This window comes from Oreochromis niloticus, linkage group LG4, assembly GCF_001858045.2.
Source record: "Oreochromis niloticus isolate F11D_XX linkage group LG4, O_niloticus_UMD_NMBU, whole genome shotgun sequence".
NCBI classification, from domain to species: Eukaryota; Metazoa; Chordata; class Actinopteri; order Cichliformes; family Cichlidae; genus Oreochromis; species Oreochromis niloticus.
This window is the reverse complement of record NC_031969.2, coordinates 8,105,603-8,125,600: the sequence shown is the minus strand read 5'-3', so window position 1 is coordinate 8,125,600 and position 19,998 is coordinate 8,105,603. Positions and strand designations below refer to the sequence as shown.

Genomic DNA, 19,998 nt, shown 5'->3' with positions numbered 1-19,998 from the left:
GTCACCACTTGCTTTGGTGACTATACCTTCCATCTCCAAGAGACCCAGCAATTTTGTTTATTACATCTGCTGCAGATGAGACAAAGTGGAAAGTACAGATTCTCTGATGAGTCAATGGAACCTAAAAATTAAGGACAACAACTCTGTTTCTCAGACTGCAGCGCATATGTGCGTGTGTGCGTGTTTGTGAGGGTCGGTGCACACACAGAAGCTTCAGCAAAATCCCGTGTTTTTTTTCCTCTCTTCATTTTCTCTCACCATGCTGGGCTTGTTTACACGGGCCTGTTACATCACCTCCGTGCCCTGACAGAGAGAGATGGATTGTGTGGGAAGAGGATGGAGGTTTGGTGAATACATAATTTTCGTTTTCTGTGTAGGCCTCTGTGCGAGTGAGGACACACTGTGCATATGTTTAATGTATGACGGTGTGCGCTCCTGCTTTGTGGAACGAGCTGCTGACATGCAAATGTAAGCACACTTGCACAAGGGGGTGCATGCAATATTTAAAATCTACCTTAATTGATGCTTGAGTACTGAAATGTTGTTTTTTAGATGAGAGTTTTATGCGTTTATAATCATATAGAGTGTGTATAACAGTGTCTAAAAGGATAAGCTAAGAGCAAGCGTGTGCTTTGAAGCTGCATTATTTCTACTGGCCAGCAGGGGGCAACCCATCTGGCTGCAAAAAAGTCCAAAATTGTGGGAGTCTATAGAAAACATGACCTTACTTCGCACTTGATCTAAAAGTGCAGTAAACACTTTCCTGATGAGTAAGTGTTCTAACTTGGTACTTTCAAATATTTTTGAATACATCATGATGTGAACTTTTTGAACTATGGTCCTTTTTAGACTAAAATAAAGACATAATAATAAAGTAGGGTATACTTTAGGGCGAGCCTAGTTTCTGCAGTATAAGTAAATGGGCTGGTACTTAAACAGTACTTTTCTACTCAACCTGAGGACTCAGAGTGATTTTTACTACAAGCCTTGTTCATCTGATCACACACAAACAGACACATATATAAATACCTTGCCTTTTTCATGCCTTTTTGATACTTAAACACCTCGTCTACTAGTTTATTCCTGAATAAGTTCCCAATTGAAATTTGAATCTGGAACATTCCCTCAACTCGATTTCCCACTTGGAAAGTCGGATCAGCCCCAGCAACACAGAGTTAACAATCCAAGATGGCGGCACTGAGTACAAACAATAGTAACACTGGAAATTTTTACTGTTCTACTACTGTACTGTCACTGTTGTGTATGTGTGACAGACTAAATGAGCTGTACGCACAGCACTGACCAGGATCTATCTATGACTGTGCTGCACGAGGGTTTTTTAGGTGGAAAAAAAGAGTAAGTATTATGCTGTATTGCTAGTGACACCTAAATGGCTTCACCTTCCTAAGAACCAAAACAAATCCTGTTTTTCCTCAGTTGACGTCATTCCTGTCTTCCGATGTATTTGGAACGTGGCATAACATTTGTAAACACAGATGCATCCAGGCAACTCAAGGTTCATCATCTTGCCCGAGAAAACTTGAAAATGCAAAAAAGTATATTTGGGAATCAAACCAACCTCCTTCAAATTAGTAGATATCTGCTCCACATCCTGAGCTACAGCATGTCCAGAGGAAAGGCATGCAGTGGTTCTATTGCTCCACCTATTTCTTGTGATGTCCTGTTTCAAAACAACAAAATAGCAACATCGAAATCTTGAGGCATCACAATCGGACTTTGATAACCACGGTGATGTCGTACATCGTTTATTTACAGTTCACAATAATAACGTTTGGCTTTCATCTATTTGGCTTTTGACTCCTTGGAAAGGTGTTTCAGATATCAATCGATAATTGAGTATCATATTTATACTATTAGCACAAAGAGGTAAGGGGACAATTTCTTCTCCCGCTGGCGCAAATGACCACAGGTTTGCTTAACAATCATTGTAGAGAACAACAAACCCCTCTCACACCTTTCATCTAGCAACCTACTCCATGCAGTTGTGTATCCAGTGCACAGTTTCATGTCTGAGAATGCACTAATGTGGAAAATGTCTGCAGTGCTTCTAAAGACAACAGCAGTGCAAATCCCTGAGTGGGTTACCCAGATGTTCAGGTGCTGAGAATGGCTGGTTTTCCTGTGTGTATGTCTGTCGAGATGACACGGAGATTATCCAGGCACATATCACCTCCTAACTAACACTCTTTGATGAAAACTGGTTTTCATGGGTACAGAACTGGTTTTTATGGGTACTTGCTGGTGCATGTGGTTGTGTGTGAGAGACACGAGGTCTAAATGGGAACTGATGAATTACACAGATTATTTCAATGATTTTCGGGCATCCCTCACACTCTGTTATACACGTATACCCAGCTCCTAGGAACACTCTGTTCTCCATGTGTTTGCATTTGATCTGCCCAACTCTTGTCTAATAGTATTTTTATAAAGTGGCAGAAGGAAATTCCTAGCTGTTTTCCATGGCTGCTCCCAGTATTAATGTAGCGCAGACGAGCAGCTGCGTATATTTATTTTACTCCTCACAAAGCGGCAGCCGGACAGAGGCTTGCGTGTGAAAAGGACTTTAAAGCATCGAAAATATTATTTTCGCTCGAACATAAATAAATAAACACCACAGAGCCAGCTCCTCTTTGGAATGTAGTAATTCTGAATTTTTATGAATGAGTGCATTCATGGCTGGCCACGCCCCCTCCCGCCGCCAAACCCAGTTCTGTGTTGGCGCTCTAAGCCCCGCCTCCTTCCAACGCCCTCCCACCCCGTTTTTCTTTTTTTCCAACCTTGGCCGCGCGCCTGCGTCCTAATTGGTTAAAGGAGGGCTGGGGGTGGGCGTGGTTGCCATAAAAAGAACGGGACCGATATAAAAACAAGGCTCAAACTTTTGGTCTGTGAGAACTTGAGAGATTGATGGAAGACGTGTGAGGATATATAAATATATATATTTTTTGCGAGTCGGATTTTACTGCTGTGGACCAAAGCTATTGTTCCCTTGAAGGATTTGGGCTTTTCCTGTCACACAGAGCGCTGTTTTTAAACACTCTCCCGTCTTCCATGTGAGCACGCTGACAGCATGGGGACGCTGTTATTATTTGCTGCCTTACAAGTGGCCACAGTCGCTTCGGTGAGTACGTGAAGTGTTCTCCCTTCATGCAAACGCACGAGCTCTAAGGTCTCACGTGCCCGTATTGTAACGGCAGATCTGAGCTGCTCTCGTGCTGTCAGGGTCTGCCCTCCATACTGCTGTTAGCGCTGCGTGCCAAAATAATAATGGCCCAGTGGCTCCCAGCACTGTTAAGATCATCATCGCTTATTAATACGGCGGCTACTGTGCTTTCTGGTTGGCTGGTTTCCGAAGTGAGGCTTGAGGAGCAATAAGAGGTTTTGAGCGGCGTTTCAAGAGGTCCCATGTAAAGTCAATTGAGTTATTTTACGATTTGTTTGGCAGTTTATTTCCATTACAGTGCCTCGTATCTTATGATATATTTTATAATGTGAAAATCATCATTTGTTCTATAACTAATGTCCGAAGCATATTCAAGTAAAGGACAAATATAAGCAAACTATATAAATGTAATTGGTTACACTCTCTTCACAGTTTAGTTAAATTATCTGACAAGTAAAGGTAATAAACCCTACTATGTGTACACCGGCTTCCATCCAACTGTAGGTCTAAAATTATGCCACAGTAATTTTATCCAATGGGTATAAAAATACACTTCGATATGAAGTCGTTCAACTCTATAAATATCTCCAGGAATATTATGTGACTTTTGGCTGGGAGATGCTTTAACTTACCATGTTATGTACGGCGATTCACGAGTTGTTGTTCAGTCTTTGTGTAATGTAATTTTAAACCCTCCCAGGAACCTCAGTATTGAGTGAAAGCAGTGCCAGTGCTGGTTCTGGCACACCAGAATTTGGCCCGGGTTAAGAGAGTGGCGGCGGAGTCAGGAAGGGATCACTGTAGGTGATCTGACTGCGGACAGTCAGACTGACAGCTCCCTGTGATCCACAGGCTGTGTGATCCCAATAAATGCTGGGAGTGGTGAGAGTGGCTTGTGTGTGTGTGGACACAGAAGGGGGTCAGAAACAAAAGATGTAGAAGCTGGGAGGTGGGGGTCAGTGAACGTACCTTTCATCCCCTCTTGCCAGGCGAATGCCAAGCGGAAGGCGACAGAGGGCTACAGATACCCCTGTGGGGCTCAGGACAGTGCCGAGTATTCAGGCAGTGTTTTAAGCCACACACACACACACACACACACACACACACACACACACACACACACTCATACATACACGTTGAGGAGTTTCTGTGATCTGGGTAACTTGAGTCAATCTGTTGTCCTGCCTGGTTCCAGTGTGATTTTTCTCTTTATTCCTTTTGGTGCAAAAGGTTAAATTACTCTGTCCCTTCCTGCAGGTGACTGCTGAGTGTCCAGTAGTGTGCGAGTGCCCAGCAGTGCCCCCATCTTGCCCCCCAGGGGTAAGTTCAGTCCCAGACGGATGCGGCTGCTGCAAGGTGTGCGCTGCCCAGCTAAACCAAGACTGCCATGAGGGGCGCCCTTGCGACCACCATAAAGGACTGGAGTGCAATTATGGCAATGATGTGGGCCGAACCCATGGCATCTGCAGGGGTATGCATCACAGAGGTGGCAGAGCAGGGGTGGTGGGGGTGGAAAGGGTTGAGAAGTGGTGATTTTTTTTTTAATTTTTTTTTACCCCTGCTTTAGATCAGACACAGCTTTGGGGGTTGAAGTAAGGCAATGTGTAACTTCAGGGTGGGGAATCTGGCTTCTGAGCCAGGGCGGCTGGGGTTTCTCTTTGATAGGGGCTTGAGGTTTGAAGCCTGTGCCACGTTTCAAAAAACAGAGCACCTTCATGAGCCTGTGACTGAAACCCGGCCAGCCCCGGTATTTATATAAGCGCTGCAGTGTGTACACAAACAGGCCCATGAAACACACAAACACACATGCACAGACAGTGGCATTTTTATATGTGTGTTTATTTGGGGGTGTTGCTATATAAAGGGGGACGGGGGTATCCGGGGTGTTGTGTGGGGAGTCCCACTCAGAGTATTAAGGGAAAGGACGTTGTAAACAAGTCAACGTTCCCTTTCTGGTCTAAGAATAGTGTTTGCTTCTTAAATGTGGAGATGGTGCGTCTGTCCCCTCTCTCCTTTTATCTGTCCACCACACACATTAAATACACAGTCACATAAAAGTCTTGCTATTTGATGTCTAAAGACTAAGTGTGTGCTCCTAAAAGCGTTCTGACCAGCTCACCTGTCTTCTCTCTTCCTCTCAGCAAAGGCCGAGGGCCGCTCCTGTGAATACAGTGGTCGGATTTATCAAAACGGCGAGAACTTCCGAGCTGGTTGCAAGCACCAATGCACTTGCATCGATGGAGCGGTAGGGTGCGTGCCTCTTTGCCCCAGCCACGTGCCCCTGGCGTCGCCTTCCTGCCCTGCCCCGCAGCTGGTCAAGGTGCCCGGCCAGTGCTGCCTCAGCATCGACTGCCACAAGGGAACCACAGTCATGCCCCCGGTATATCGCCGACCCCAGCCTCCCGCTTACCCTCCGTACCCTCCGTTCATTCCCTACCCAATGTATCCCTACCCGAAGGCTTTTCCAAAGCCTTACCGGAAGTTTTACACTTACAAACACAAAAAGGAGAAGGATACCCTTGGCAACGAACTGGTGGAAGCCGGACGCAAGTGGGGCAAGCCACGTGGAAACAAGCACCTGGCAGGTGAGGAGCTGGCGACCTGCTGTGGAGTGCGCCTGTTTCTGCTACACAGTAAAGTGTCCTGTTTACGCTTTATTCACTTCAGTCCTCTGATGCACAAACGGCCTCGCTGTGAGCCGTCTCCCCGGCGTCCATGCATGTGTTTTGGCATTTATGTGAAGCTTGTTTTCCACTGGCTCCTTGCACACCAGAGGTGCTCTCTCGCACACACACTGCTCTCTCACAGCACATGCCTCCGTCACCCAGCTTTCCCCGCTCTGTAATCACCCTCTCTGTGCGTCAGTGTTGCCTGTGCAGTGAATAAGGCCAGTGTGCTGTGCATCTGTGTACCTCTGCTTTTCCCTCAAACTTCCCAGTAGCCACTTCACTCCCCCTGCTTAACTCCTGCTGACCTGGCTTCTCTCTGGCTCTCTCTCAATATTTCCCATCATCGCTCTCCCTCACGTGTCCTTTCTTTCATCTCTCGTAGCCTGGAAGCAGACAAGTGATGAGTGCGTGGTTCAGACCACTTCCTGGTCCGAGTGTTCCCGGAGCTGTGGGATGGGCGTTTCTTCTCGCATTACAAATGACAATGCTCACTGTAAGATGATCAAGGAGACGCGCCTGTGCAACATTCGGCCCTGCAGCTCCATGTCCATCCCGGTCAAGGTGAGGAATGCATGAGTGTGTTTGGATGCTTTAAAGATCCTTATAAAGGCAGACCTTCTTCTCATGACCCCCAGCCACAGACTTCCAGCCACCACACTAAATAAGATTCAGGAAAGAAGCATCTCTCGAGGGGCAGTTTGGTATTAATATCATGGCATGTATAAAGCCCCCTCCCCTCAAATCCCTCTGTTGCTGGAGCCCCTTTCTGATCCATTCTGTCTATTCAAAGTCCTGTTGCTGTGTGGGATGAAAACAAAGTGGAACGAGACCTGTGGCTTCAGCTCTGTTGTAGATCAGAGTATGTCAAAGTGTAGCTAATTAGTTTGAACGTTTTGAAAATACCATTTCACATATCCTGCCAGACGGCTGGTTGTGATGATTGACAACACAACACTCTCAATACAGTAAATGTCTTCATACAGTAAATATGAAAACTAGAATGAAACTAGAGAGAACAGCCTGGCTCAGTTTAAAGATCATAAAACGCTCTAATGAAATCCTGCTTTACTGGAACCGAATTGTAAAACTAAAATTTCAACAGGGCTGAGATCAGCAAGCCTCACCTGGTTAAATGGCAAGTGCTCAACGCCAAGAAGTAGTCTACAACACATCCTGTAGCTTCATCACAACCTCTGAAGATGCAGAGCACCAGCCAACATACTTAATTACCAACACTTTGGAGTCATTAGAGGACATTAGGAACGTATAACTTATAATAAAAAAGTAATTGGTAACGGCCCCATCCTGTACATGGTACAGCTCATGTCGTCATCACTTTGATCTATCCAAATATAATAAGCCTATTTTGCTTAATTACTACTAAATTACTACTAAATATGACTACTAAAAAGTAAAAGGCACAACTTTAAACATTTTGCTACAGGTCAGACACTTTAACTCTCGTATTAATATGAAAAACAGGGGCTTTTAATTGTAAACACAGAATTTAAGATGGAAATGACTGGAAAGGTGAGCGAACTGTGTAAAAACCCCATAGAGCAGTTTCTTTATACAAATACAAAGTAAAAGAAACCAAAAATGCTGCACTTTTTACTGGCTTCATGTTCAAGTTTGAACTTTGACTACATAAGTGTGAATTGGAGAACTTTTTGCTGCTGCGACAGAGGAATAACTCTGTCTCCTTCACTGACGTGACACCGCGGCCGACAGCTGCACTATGCTGTGTGATTTAAAGAGCACTTCGCCCACTCTGTTGCTCTCTCACATTTCAAACAAAACACTCTCAGAAACATTTTGCCCCCTGCCTCGAGCCACTCATGAAGCTGATTGGCTTGTTGTGCACCTGTTTCTCTGAGCTCTCCCAGTGTTTGCAGAGCTGCTGTGGGTGTTAATGGGAACAAGTGTCAATCCTTAACTATCTCTGGCACGCTATTCTCTCCGGCGCTCATCTGCTGTTCTGACCTTTTATTTCGCTTCAGCCCGTCTCCGCACTTAACAGCATTAACTTTGTTTTTCACGTCATGAGCGATGAATAACAAGTTGCTTGATGCTGCTCTGTGGTACACCAAGCAAATGTGAAGCCATAAAGCACAGTTTTAAACTGGCTACACACCACACCCATGCCTCCTGTGCCAAAGAAACACTTAGCAGATTTTATGGCTCACCCAGAGAGTCAAATTCTCTAAATATCCCGACAACCTTTAGACCTAGTAAAGGTAGTGTGTAAGGTGAATTTATGCGGTTATTCATGTTCCCCAGAGGTTCCCCTGACTATTCCTGACATGCGAAATATGAGGTTTTTCTTTTAGTTCTGGATAAAACATTGGATTGGATTGCTGTAAGGTTTGGTACACATTCAGGGTAAATTAGAATCATAGACTGTATATAAAAGGTGAACATCACTCTATTAGTCATTAATTAGTGATTGGAGGGTCTGACTAAAAACACTGCATGCTCACACAATAACCACTTGACAATCACAAGGTAGGCCCACAATGAAGCATACCATTCTTTATTAGCTATTTTGATCATAATTTATAAAACGATAAGACCTCAAGTTGGTAATTAAGACCAAAAATTCAGCAAGAAAGTGTTTAGGGAGCTCAGAGATCAAGTGTACAGTTGCCCTGAGAGGTCAAATGCAGTGCAACTTAAGAAAACACCAAGAACATAGAAAAATGCTGCAAAAGTACAAAACAAAACAAAGGAAGTGTTTTTGGGGGAGATGTGATTGAACAGCTGTGGAAAATGTTAGGATTGCACTGAGACGTGCTTAAAAAAAGCTTATGTTCTATCTACTTTATCTTCCTCACATCTGTGGCCAATTTTTGGAGCAATTGCACCTGGACGGTGAAGATGCACAGAGACAACATGCAGACTGGGGTTTGAACCAGGAACCCTCTTGCTCTGTTTGCTAACTGCTATCGTTTATATACATGTCCACCTTTTATATACAGTCTGTGATTATAATCTTTTTGGTGACATTATAGCAGGATCAACATCAAGTTTAAAATTTGGGCACTACTTTATTTCAGTGCCATCAACATCAGTTCATTTACTTTTCACTGGAAAACATTCCCCTTGTGACAGGCTAAAGCAGGATGGTGAACAGTACAGCCTCACAGCCCTGCGTGCACGGCTGTAGACACCCGGTGAAGCCTTTTCACTGGAAAAACTGAATTGCTTCTTTCTTCTTTCTCCGTCCACAGAAAGGAAGGAAGTGCTCTCGCACCCATAAGGCCCCAGAGCCACATCGTCTGTCGTATGCCGGCTGTAGGAGCACTCGCCTGTATCGGCCCAACTACTGTGGAGTATGCAGGGACGGCCGCTGCTGCTCGCCACGTCGCACCCGCACAGCTAACGTGACCTTTGCTTGCTCTGACGGCGAACGCTTCAGCAGGTCCGTGATGTTCATCCAGTCGTGCAAGTGCAGCGACGAGTGCAACCATCTCAATGAGGCCTTAATGCCCCCACAGCTGTGGCTCTATGGGGACACGCACAAATTCAAGGACTAGCGGCGTTACCCTGCCAAACCTACATTCCTTCATAAAAACAGACATTAACTCCCCCATCTCACCCCCGCCCCAGCAGTACCTATTATAGAGTAGCTGTCCTTAGTGGATCCATGAGCGGAGCACACACCGAAACATTTGAGGATGAATGCGGAAAAGAGGAATGTGGCTCGGACTGGGCGTACCTCACAATGTGGAAACCGCAAAAGTGACCAGGCCCTGCTTTAGTGTAGATAAAAAGCTGTTTCTGGACTTTCCAGACTTTAAACTGTGAATAAATCTTTGTGTAAAACATGGGTGTAAGCACCACCATGTTGGTGCCCAGCTTCAAAAGTTCCCTAGAACTGTGTTTGGGAACAGCTGAGAAACACAGACATGCATGATCTCTTTCTGTGTGTGCGTGTTACTCATTTTCCTTTGCCGATGGATTCACGGTGTGGATTTGACAAACCAGCTGGAATCACGTCTGCGCACTCCAGTATATGACAACTGGTAGACTAAATGAGGATAGAATGGCGTTGGTAGAAGATGGAAGTTCGTTTCGGATGTTTTGACGGGAATGTGGTTTGGGTCATTTTATGGTATTTATTCTCTGGTATTTATTGTTGAGACAGACATGACACAGCGGCCTGCCACCGGGAAAGGTGGCGCTGCTATTCTTGGAGCATCTATGTGGCAGAACAACAATATCAGATGGACAAAACTGCTGAGACCCAAGAGAGGGTAAGGAACTGCCAGGACTTGACCCCGGGGTCAGAGGTGGTCAGAAAGCCATATCTAATGACAAGCAACGAATGATAAAGGAGGAGATTAGGTATATACAATGGTTCAAGTTGGAGTTGAACTTGGTGGTTGGAGGCATTAGTGGGAAAACATGTCAAAAGTTGTTTACGCAGCTGGACTGATCCCCTCACCTTGCCTTCACAAGAAACTGAGACATTTTGCGAGCACCAGAAGAACACACCTGGGATTCTGTCGCCAACAAGTCGACCGCCTAATTTTGCGCCAGGTACAATCCTGGCTCATGATGGCAGTAGGAGACAATCGTCCACTCTCTGGTTTGTTTTATAAATGAAATTTGGAAAGCTGCGTGTGCCACGGTAAATGTGTTATTTGTGATTTGAAGGTGGAACTGCTCTGTCGTCTAATCTGTCTCGTAACTGAGCAGCCTCTTCGTGTTAAAGTGCGTCCTGTTTCTGAGAAATGCTGTTGAAAAGCTGTTCAGTCGTTTCACACGACTGTGAGAAGAGCTTTATGTATTTTTTTTCTTTTTTCCGGGGGTTGAGGTCTACAGCTGCATGTCAGCAGGAGCCTACCTCTAAGGACACTAATACTGTCAAGTCTATCTTCAGGTTGTACGTTATGGATGGCTTAGCCCTTTATTATGATTATCCACCCGACTTGGTGTTTGGGTTGACGTTTGAGCACCTTACAGCAACCTTGATCATACAGATGAGTTAAAATCACAAACTGCCTTTTTTTAAAATTACTGTATGCAGTGGTAACTTCATCTCAGTGGAAGCACCAATGTACTTTAGTCGTTTGTGCCATAAATTACACATTTTTGCCCTGAGGTGAATCGTTTTCCCCCCTACCATCTCAACTACAAAACATCTGCTGCCCCAAAACCTTATCAGGGGTTCTTTTTAAACTTTAAATTTGCTAAGAAGTGTCTTTTGTGTTTTCCATTGCTATTTTGCCCATGAAGATGCTGTGGTTTTGATATTGTATCTTTAGTTTTATTGAGGGAAACTATAGTGCAGCTATGTACAGACACATTGTTACCTTTGTAGTTCTATCTGCTGTATAAGGGCCAATCATTATACTGAAGTAGTCCATGTATAGTTTAGCACTGGACGAGGCAGGGTTCAGATCTTTTATGAGCATTAAGTGCCAATTTTGAAAGCATGATGACTGTATAACTAGTAGTGTACATTAATAAGTCTGTAATTTTCTGTAATGGGTCATGCTTAAGATCTTATGCTTTAAAAAAAAAAAGTGTTCCTCATGATTAACTCTTCTTGGAATCTGGTTAGTTTACAGACAGTTGACTTTAAGAGCTGGAATGAGTTCATCATCGTTTTGCTTTTTTTTTTTCCTTGAATAAATTTCTCTGACAATCACTGTTGAACATTTAAACTAGAGGGTTTCTTTTTAATCATGTAGGGCAAATTATACAGCAACTCTATGGTGTAGCGCTCAACACATCCACCTAACATGCAGATAAATGCACAAGGTTTAAATTGAGCCAGATCAAACATACATATCCAGCTGCTGTGGCGCCCCCTTGGGGAATAAGGGAGCAGCCAAGAATATCTGCAATTTCACAGCTATGCTAGCAGCCCTGCAACAATCCATACTATGTTAACATTTAGCAGGCATTTCATGCAGTCACACATGTACACCAGTCACTAATTAGCACTAAAGAAAAGTTACCTTAATGGGAAAATAAATTGGGGTCTGCCCAACTGCACTTAAGAGATCAACTGTGCAGCAATAAAAATTGCATGACTCCGCACAGTGATGTTTATCCAATATTGAATTGTTGCTAAATCATCTAAGCAGATTTCCACTTGTTTAACACTTTTTGATTTTTAATATTTAAAACAAAATACCAAGAAATACAGTTAAACAGTGACATGTTTTGCCTTGTCAAAATCTGCAAATTCATCACTACCAGTTCATGTGGTGACTTCATTTATTGGAGAATATTCAGTTAAAAATTCATAGAAAGAGCTGCCTTTTGAGCCTAATTTGTGTCTTCACAACTTTTTGATTACCATCCAAACAGCCACTTTTTTTGTACTGGGAAGGAAAACAACATCTATACAAATCTTGCTTGGACATAAAGAAAAAGCACAGACTCCTATCACATGTTCCTCTGAAGGTTTCCCTGAAGCTCTGTCTCTGCTGAAAATGAAACCAATGAAAACTGAGCAGAGACCGCATCCTCATAAGTGACCACAACAGTAAAATGACATTTTATAAAAAGTTTTAATTCCATTAAGCAAAACAAAGACAAATTAAAACCAAACCCCCCTAAAAACTGACAATAAAAATAAATGTTTGGTGAACATAGGAAATGCAGAGCATCCAAATCAACAGTGAAGTACGTCTACTTCCAAATACAAGACGAGATCCACGAAGAGCAGACTGCCGTTTGGCCGGAGGACTCATCTGGACTGCTCGACTACAGAGGGAGAGAGGAAGAGGAGAGACGAGTTGAGCATGTAAAATATCAGAACGATGAGCAACAGCTGAGCATACCGACGTTTCAGCAACAGGTTAAATATGTGAAGGATTTGAGGAGCGCTTCAGTTAAACTGACGGCACCAACTGTTGCGTCTTGTTGCTGAGTAAAGGTTTACCACAATTTTCTGTGGGGAACGCTTCAGCATTAACGCTATGATTTAATAATAAAGTGCTGAAAAACTCTTTAATCCACAGATCACAGTGGTTCTAATGTTATTAAAGACACCCGTATGCTTTTAATGAGGCATTCAGAAATAAGAAAAACACTTACTGTAAGATGAGATGTCAATCTCATCTGGCAGCTCGGCCACATTGACTTCAAAGCGGTCCTGCACATCGTTCAGAGTCTTGGCATCAGTCTCGTCTGACACAAAGGTTATAGCCAGGCCTTTGGTCCCAAACCTACCAGCACGGGCAACCTGAGGGGCGCAGAGAAGGTAAGAGTAAGTCCAAACTGCAACATGGACTACCACGAGCATTCACATGGTGAGCAAATAAGACAGCCAACTTTCCAGCATATGAAAAAGGAGAGGGGCTCAGAAATGCATTTCTCACCCTGTGCAAATAGGTGTCAGAATCTTCTGGCATGTCGTAGTTGAAGACGATATTCACTCGCTCAATGTCCATCCCTCGGCCAAAAAGGTTGGTGGCCACCAGGATCCGCCGCTGGAAGTCTTTGAATTGCTGATAGCGAGACAGCCTGAGAGAGGGTAAGAAGGGGAAGGACAGAACCAGCAAGAGGATTATCAACACAGCTGCTGCAGACATTCGCTGATCTGAAGCACTCTTTGAAGACAGTAATGCGTTGAGTTGAAGGATGAGGCCTCCTGCTCTCGCAAATACATGACACATTTGAAGCTCAGCAGAGCATGTTTACGAGTTGAGAGTTTATAAGTCACCTTTCCTCCTGAACCATTCCCCTGTGGATGGCAATGGCAGGGAAATTTTGCTCCACCAGCAGCTGGGACAGAGCGACGCAGCGCTGAACTGACTTGACGAAGATCACCACCTAGAGGCAACACACAGGCATTAACACGCAGGTCACCAACAGGAAACACCAAGTTAGACCTCTGATGCCATTTCTATTAGAACTTTCAATGAGTATTTGGGACATTTTGAATACAAATATTTGCTTGCAACAATGTAAAGATGCATGTTCACTCACCTGATTGAACTCCAACACATCAAGCAGGTCAAATAGCTTGCGGTTTTTCTCGCTGTCCTTCAGCTTGCAGTAGTACTGTTGCAGGCCGTGGAGTGTAAGTTTGGTCTCGTCATCCACAAACACCTCCATGGGCTGTACATGACATAGCAGGTAAGTAAAACTTCAGTGCAGCAGTTTTCAGTACAGACCGAAAGTGGTGGAGATTCGCTGTCTCATAAAAAAAGAACAGACATTCAGAAGTGAAGCAGCCCTCCGCTGCTTACTTACATCTTGCATGAACTTGCGGCACACTGGTCGGATTTCCTTACTCAGTGTTGCACTGAACATCATGACCTGCTTCTCATGCGGTGTGATCCGGAAGATGTCCTGAACGTCACGCCTCATGTCTGCCACGTGAAGAAAGAAAAAGGTAAAGAGTGAAAAAGTGACTAAGGTAAGATTCTGACTGAATACTGCAGTTTTACTGCTGACTTGGTGAAAACTGGGAAGACAAAAACAAAGAAAAGTCACCTAGCTGCTCCAGCATTTTGTCACACTCATCCAGGACAAAATGCTTGACATTCTTCAGACTGAGCGTCTTGTTCCGGATCAGGGCGAGGATACGGCCGGGAGTTCCGACAACGATGTGAGGGCAGTTCTTCTTCAGGACGTCCTCGTCTTTCTTGATAGGCAGGCCACCAAAGAATACTGCTGCTTTTATGGTGGGCATGTACTTGGAGAAACGCTCGTACTCTTTGCTGATCTGGAAGGCCAGCTCTCGTGTGTGACACATGACTAATACAGACACCTGGAGACAAGGAAACGCAGATTAAATCCAAAAATCTATCAAAAAGTCAAAGGTAGGCAGAATAATTTGTTTAAAATTAACAGTTTTACATTACAAACGACAAGATGCATTTAATGTTCATGTTACATTTTTAGTATTTTATGATCATTGAAGCATCTGTCCTTGGAAGAAAATTACATCCCACACTGCCACTGTGGAAGTCCACTGTAGCTACAACCCCTTAGACTTGAAGTTCTACAACTCTATAAGCCAGAACTCAGCCATCTATCAACTCTTTGGTGTAGAATTTCTACATAACAACAAGCACAACATGAAAATATCGCTTATAATCGAATAAACTGATGATATGTTACATAACTAACTTCAGTGCATCTATCCTCTCAAATCCCCGAATTCCACCAGGATCGGCTGCGCTGCGTTCCAGCACCGACATGAACACCGAAGCTAATCGACCCGTATGCCTGAATTATGCTTTAACAGAAAATTTACATATTAACTGGAAACCCCTCTTAACCCTACACGTAACGCAGACAACCCAACATGTAGTAACATTTCTCTTATGAGGTTATGTGGAAGGTTTTGGTGCAGCGTTGCTTCTTACGCCGTAGATTTCCCGCTAAAGCATAATTCAGGCATCACACTTCAGATGATGTTGCACTACCACGTGGCAGAAGTGTCGCAGAAGCAACTCTCTGCTCTGCAGCACTAAAAATACAAGCTGAATCTATTTTTAATAAAAGCAGGGTCGAGGTGCACTGTGCAGATGAGATGGGCGGGAAGTGTGACACTGAAAGTGAATACGTAATCTACTTAAATCTGAAATGAAAAACCCAGTGAACACCAAGCACTCTAGGCCTGTCAAATTTAATAACACAACTGAATAAAAAGTAACAAAATTTAAACAAACAAAAAAACAAAACTAAATTTTATTCACTTCCCATAACTGAATGCGACTCCCTGCTTCCTTAAGTGGCACAGAATGCAAAGCTGGATTTCCAACGATTTACCCGTCGCTGCTGATACTAAAACATATTCCAGTAGTTTTGAAAGTTATTATGAATCAATTTGTGACAGCACTACACAGAATGCTTTTTACAATAGTGCGTTCCTTGTTTTGCACTTACAATATGGTACACAGTTTAAACATTTTATTGTTGTCCTCAAAACTGCATCTCCCAACAAAGAAATCTGCTGGTTATAAGTCACCTATGAAATCTGTTGTTTGCATTTTAATAAGGAACATCATGATCCCAGAAATTCATTAGTTTGTACCAATACCAGTAGAATCACACAGCTGGATAGCGAAACAAAATGACTGGCTGATGCCAGGTACTTAAACTGTTACTAAAACGTTTTAGAATTCTGATCATGTATTTAAATGTTGACATTATTTTACTGACAAGACGCAGACTGAAATGGTAGGATGGCTGCCGAGTAGCCCATTAGTCTTACTAGCAGTGACTGTAACTCGTGTTACAGTTATATTAAGTGAGCACAAACATTTCAAGGTTATTTTACAATGGAGAGTCTCAAACAAAAAAAGCAGTAATCTGTGATTCTGGATAAGTAGGACAAAACTTTGGATGTTGTCATTGTTAACTTAAACTTCCTCAACTTGAACTTTATGAATAGCTCTGGATACCTGTCTTTCAGGTGCCTTGCTAAATTGGAAATCCAAACATTGTTTGCATATCGCCTCTTGCTAATCAATTATCTCAGATTTTGCAGCCACCTGAATGCAAAGCAGGTTCACAGCAGACTCTGCCTTTCTTACAAAAGAGACGGAGCAGAGGTTTGTGGCAGTTAGGCACAAGTTTCCATCTTTCACCTGTTCTTTAAGCTGTAGCTTTCAATTTTTCTGGTTCTTATAAGGACAATAGAATACCTGTAACCACATCCTGCCTCCTTCAGTTTTGGAAGAATTTCTGCCTCCTTGCATAAGCTGACTGTGGTAGCAAAGAAAGACGAGCACTACTACATCTCAAAAATCCTGGTATCAAAATGGTACCATGGGTATTGATTCTGTTGGCATTCCCTAGCTTTGACTAAGACTGATTTTGATCAATCTTGTTTGTGCTGTCTCACAGCTGGCTCTGACTTCAGCTAAGTTAAAAAACAAAACAACAAAAACATTTGGACCTCTATCAGCCTTTATTGGCTTGTTCATTAATTACCAGACTAATAACATTCATAGCCAATAAATGAAAAGCTCAACATTGAAGGCACTTCTTTGTTTCTTTTATTGAACCCAACCCATGTAAACAATTAATTTACTACACAGTCAAAGCATGTTAAACACACATACTAACCTGTCCGTCAACGGGTTCGATCTGTTGCAGGGTCGCCAACACAAACACAGCCGTCTTGCCCATACCAGATTTGGCTTGGCACAGAATGTCCATGCCCAGGATAGCTTGTGGGATGCATTCATGCTGCACTGTGTTTTTAAACGACACAACACAAATATTAATGTTAAGTACAGTCTTATTATTACCTGCAAATCAATTACTTTGAGTTGCTATAAAGAGCACAAGAGGAGTGGCAGTCCTGCTGGGAGTGGTGCATTTTTTTTAGACACACAAAGCAAGTCAAGCTACTCAAAAACTCTTAATGTAGGTAAGCAAGATAAGGTGAGCACTGTTTAAAAATATGCAGACTTACAACTTCTGACTGGTGCTACCAGTGTAGTGTAAGAGTATGCCATAAACAAACTCCATTGCCAGTTCCCCGCTAGTCCCATTTAACAAAAGGTACCAGAACAGTTGAATGCGTCTCACCTTCAGATGGATGCTCAAAACCACAGTCAATGATGGCCCGGAGAAGCTCCGGCTTCAGAAGAAAATCCCTGAAGCCAGAGCTGTGGATGGAAACATAGGAACCTTTCACCTCCTTCTTGCCTGCTGGGGTTGCACTCTCGGGGGCTCCTTGAGGCTCCTCATCCTCTTCATAATCAAGGAGCTCGTTGTCAACGTCATTCTCAGCCATTGTATTTGTCTGGAACAAAGAAAATACAGCTGAGTATTAATGATCACTATCTTTCATCTGTGTCTGTAAGAGAAGGCGCGCTTTGCTTAGATTATATGAAGCGAGGTTCTTATTCGAGCCCACTTGTTGGACATATTTTAATACATTTAAAAAGTCGTTTTTTATTCTATCATTACAAGGCGTTTTTGACTTTGTGCAACTATGAAAATCGTGGTTGGTGATAAACGTGACTCCAAACATTAGCTTTATTGTGTATAACTCGAACTCCATTTTAAAGAGTAAGCCTGTGATTAAGAAATGCTAAGCAATTAAGAAAACGCAACAAAGCGGGCCTAAATATGAATACGCTGTAGTGTTTTGTAAACAGAAACTATTCTCTACGACCACGTACACTCAATATAACAAACAAGGTCAAAACCGTAACCGACGATGTCAAATAGACCAAACCGGTTAGCTTCTAAGCGCATACAACACTAGAAAGCCATTGTGTTGCATAACCATTGCTAACGTGGCAAGCTAATCCTCTACACGACAACAACTGATCCGCTACGACCAACTAAATATTCCCAACAGCATAGGCAGGCGATCTTTTCGTAACTGTAACGGGAGTGTTATATGAACGACAAAAAGGCGGCATATTTCGTGTAAATACGGAAATCTAAGTGGCGATTGCTTTGCTAGGCTATCAAATGCTAGGCTACAAAACGCTAAGTAACACCGCCCCCTGAAACAAACAACGAAAGGTTATTTTTAGCGATAGCAAACACTACTTCAGCCCAAATTAAATAAATATAATTTACAAGCTTCTGTGGGTGAAACGAGACGCGGAAAGCCGCCCAAGCGGGACAATGAAGTAGTTCAAGAATTCCTACCGTTTCAGTGTTAGCTTCGACTGCCCCGATAGATCACAACCGCATGGAGAGGCCTCAGTTGGTTTATACCACCAACCGGAAGTTCCGCCTCGGCTAAAGCGGGTCGATATCATTGGCCCGTTTAGGCGACCTCTGTGAAAAGCAGCCTGTGATTGGACAGAAAGTGTGCCGCAGTCCGTCGCAGTTGAAAAAAGCGGGACACGGTTGTAGCTGCTCTCCGTAGGGGAGCTCGGGAGGGACATGGGAAATAAATCAATACAGTCACGTTTTGCTGCAATATAAGTATAAAATTAACCGTGATGTGTTTGCGTATGATAATGCAGGCCTGTGACCTTAAATATAAAACAGCTTCCTGGAATTGATTCAGATTGGTTCAATTTTGTTTGTTTTTGTTTCACAGAAATCGTTAAAATTGTATGAAATGTAGAAATTTAAGTCGCGCGAGGCAAAACTCCTCTCCAGGATGTGATATTAACAGTGTGAAGAAATTCGGACTCCATCAATAAAAGTATATGTAACTGTGATTTCTACGTTTCCTTGCACAAGTCTAAATCAAGCTTTAATTCTGGAAACATTAAACACTGAGAATTAAAAGGCTTTAGTGCCCTCTAGTGGTCACAATGGACACAGTGTGGTCCAGCATTAACGTCGTTGAAGCATCATTAACGCTTATAACCTTTTATTAAAATCATAATTACGAATAACAAACGGGGAGCCAAGGACTAATAATAACTGTATTAATAACGAGAAGTAGCAGCATTTCCAACTAGACATGGATACACTGGCATCAGGTCTCAGCTTTCATAATGCTTAATAAATACTTTTGTACAGGAAGCAATCAGGAAGTATCTGCAGATCTGCAGAAATCTTTACAAAATAATAAATTTTATTGCTCTGTCGTCTATAAAATCACACATTCTTTAACAGGAAAACTACAGATTCTTTAACAGGAAAACTACAGATACAGAATGACAAGTAGTGTTCTTTAAAGCGGTGCTGAGCAGGATCAATGTCCACAAGGCTGCAGGTCCTGATGGCATCCCCGGGCGTGTTCTCAGAGCGTGTTCTGGGGAGCTTGCAGGAGTCCTGACAGACATATTCAACCTGTCCTTTGCCCACGCTGTGGTACCGGCCTGCTTCAAATCCACCTCCATCGTCCAGATACCCAAAAACTCCAACCCATCTAGCCTCAATGACTACCGCCCAGTAGCACTCACCCCCATCATCACTAAGTGCTTAGAGCAGCTGGTCCTAGCACACTTCAAATCCTGTCTCCCCCCCCACCCTGGACCCCCACCAATTCGCATACCGCCAGAACAGGAGCACAGAGGATGCAGTCTCCATCACACTGCACTCTGTCCTCTCACACCTGGACAACAACAACACCTACGCCAGAATGCTGTTTATAGACTTCAGTTCAGCATTCAATACAATCCACCCCTCACAACTCATCAGGAAACTGACAGACCTGGGCATCAGTTCCCTCATCTGCAAATGGTTACTGGACTTCCTGACCAACCGCCCCCAACATGTCCGGCTGGACAACCGCTGCTC

The 19,998-nt window shown here is 43.4% G+C and overlaps 2 protein-coding genes across 2 annotated transcripts; one reads left to right on the top strand and one right to left on the bottom strand.

The window, feature by feature from the left end:
• Positions 1-2,633: 2,633 nt before the first annotated feature.
• On the top strand, positions 2,634-12,173 carry si:ch211-106h11.3 (protein CYR61). The gene is made up of 5 exons (XM_003443166.4): positions 2,634-3,139; positions 4,439-4,652; positions 5,323-5,766; positions 6,233-6,411; positions 9,081-12,173. Exons 1-5 carry the CDS (start codon positions 3,089-3,091, stop codon positions 9,384-9,386), a joined length of 1,194 nt encoding a protein of 397 aa, XP_003443214.1. The 5' UTR covers positions 2,634-3,088; the 3' UTR covers positions 9,387-12,173.
• Positions 12,064-18,600, bottom strand: ddx39ab (DEAD (Asp-Glu-Ala-Asp) box polypeptide 39Ab). Its single transcript, XM_003443071.4, has 10 exons — positions 18,445-18,600; positions 17,365-17,581; positions 16,897-17,024; positions 14,311-14,587; positions 14,068-14,186; positions 13,801-13,932; positions 13,535-13,644; positions 13,191-13,335; positions 12,907-13,054; positions 12,064-12,573 (listed from the first exon to the last, which is right to left on the bottom strand). The coding sequence occupies exons 2-10, from the start codon at positions 17,570-17,572 to the stop codon at positions 12,557-12,559; spliced, it is 1,284 nt and encodes a 427-aa protein (XP_003443119.1). The 5' UTR covers positions 17,573-17,581; positions 18,445-18,600; the 3' UTR covers positions 12,064-12,556.
• Between the last annotated feature and the right edge of the window lie 1,398 nt (positions 18,601-19,998).

What these genes read in the sequence shown, in the direction of transcription:
- si:ch211-106h11.3 (XM_003443166.4), top strand. Translation starts at nt 3,089, where the DNA reads ATGGGGACGCTGTTATTATTTGCTGCCTTACAAGTGGCCACAGTCGCT. An exon ending in TGGAAACAAGCACCTGGCAG is followed by an intron (nt 5,767 to 6,232) that starts GTGAGGAGCTGG and finishes CATCTCTCGTAG; the next exon opens with CCTGGAAGCAGACAAGTGAT. An exon ending in CCATGTCCATCCCGGTCAAG is followed by an intron (nt 6,412 to 9,080) that starts GTGAGGAATGCA and finishes CTCCGTCCACAG; the next exon opens with AAAGGAAGGAAGTGCTCTCG.
- ddx39ab (XM_003443071.4), bottom strand. Translation starts at nt 17,572, where the DNA reads ATGGCTGAGAATGACGTTGACAACGAGCTCCTTGATTATGAAGAGGAT. An exon ending in ATGTGTTGGAGTTCAATCAG is followed by an intron (nt 13,645 to 13,800) that starts GTGAGTGAACAT and finishes TGTTGCCTCTAG; the next exon opens with GTGGTGATCTTCGTCAAGTC. An exon ending in GGAATGGTTCAGGAGGAAAG is followed by an intron (nt 13,336 to 13,534) that starts GTGACTTATAAA and finishes ACCCTCTCTCAG; the next exon opens with GCTGTCTCGCTATCAGCAAT.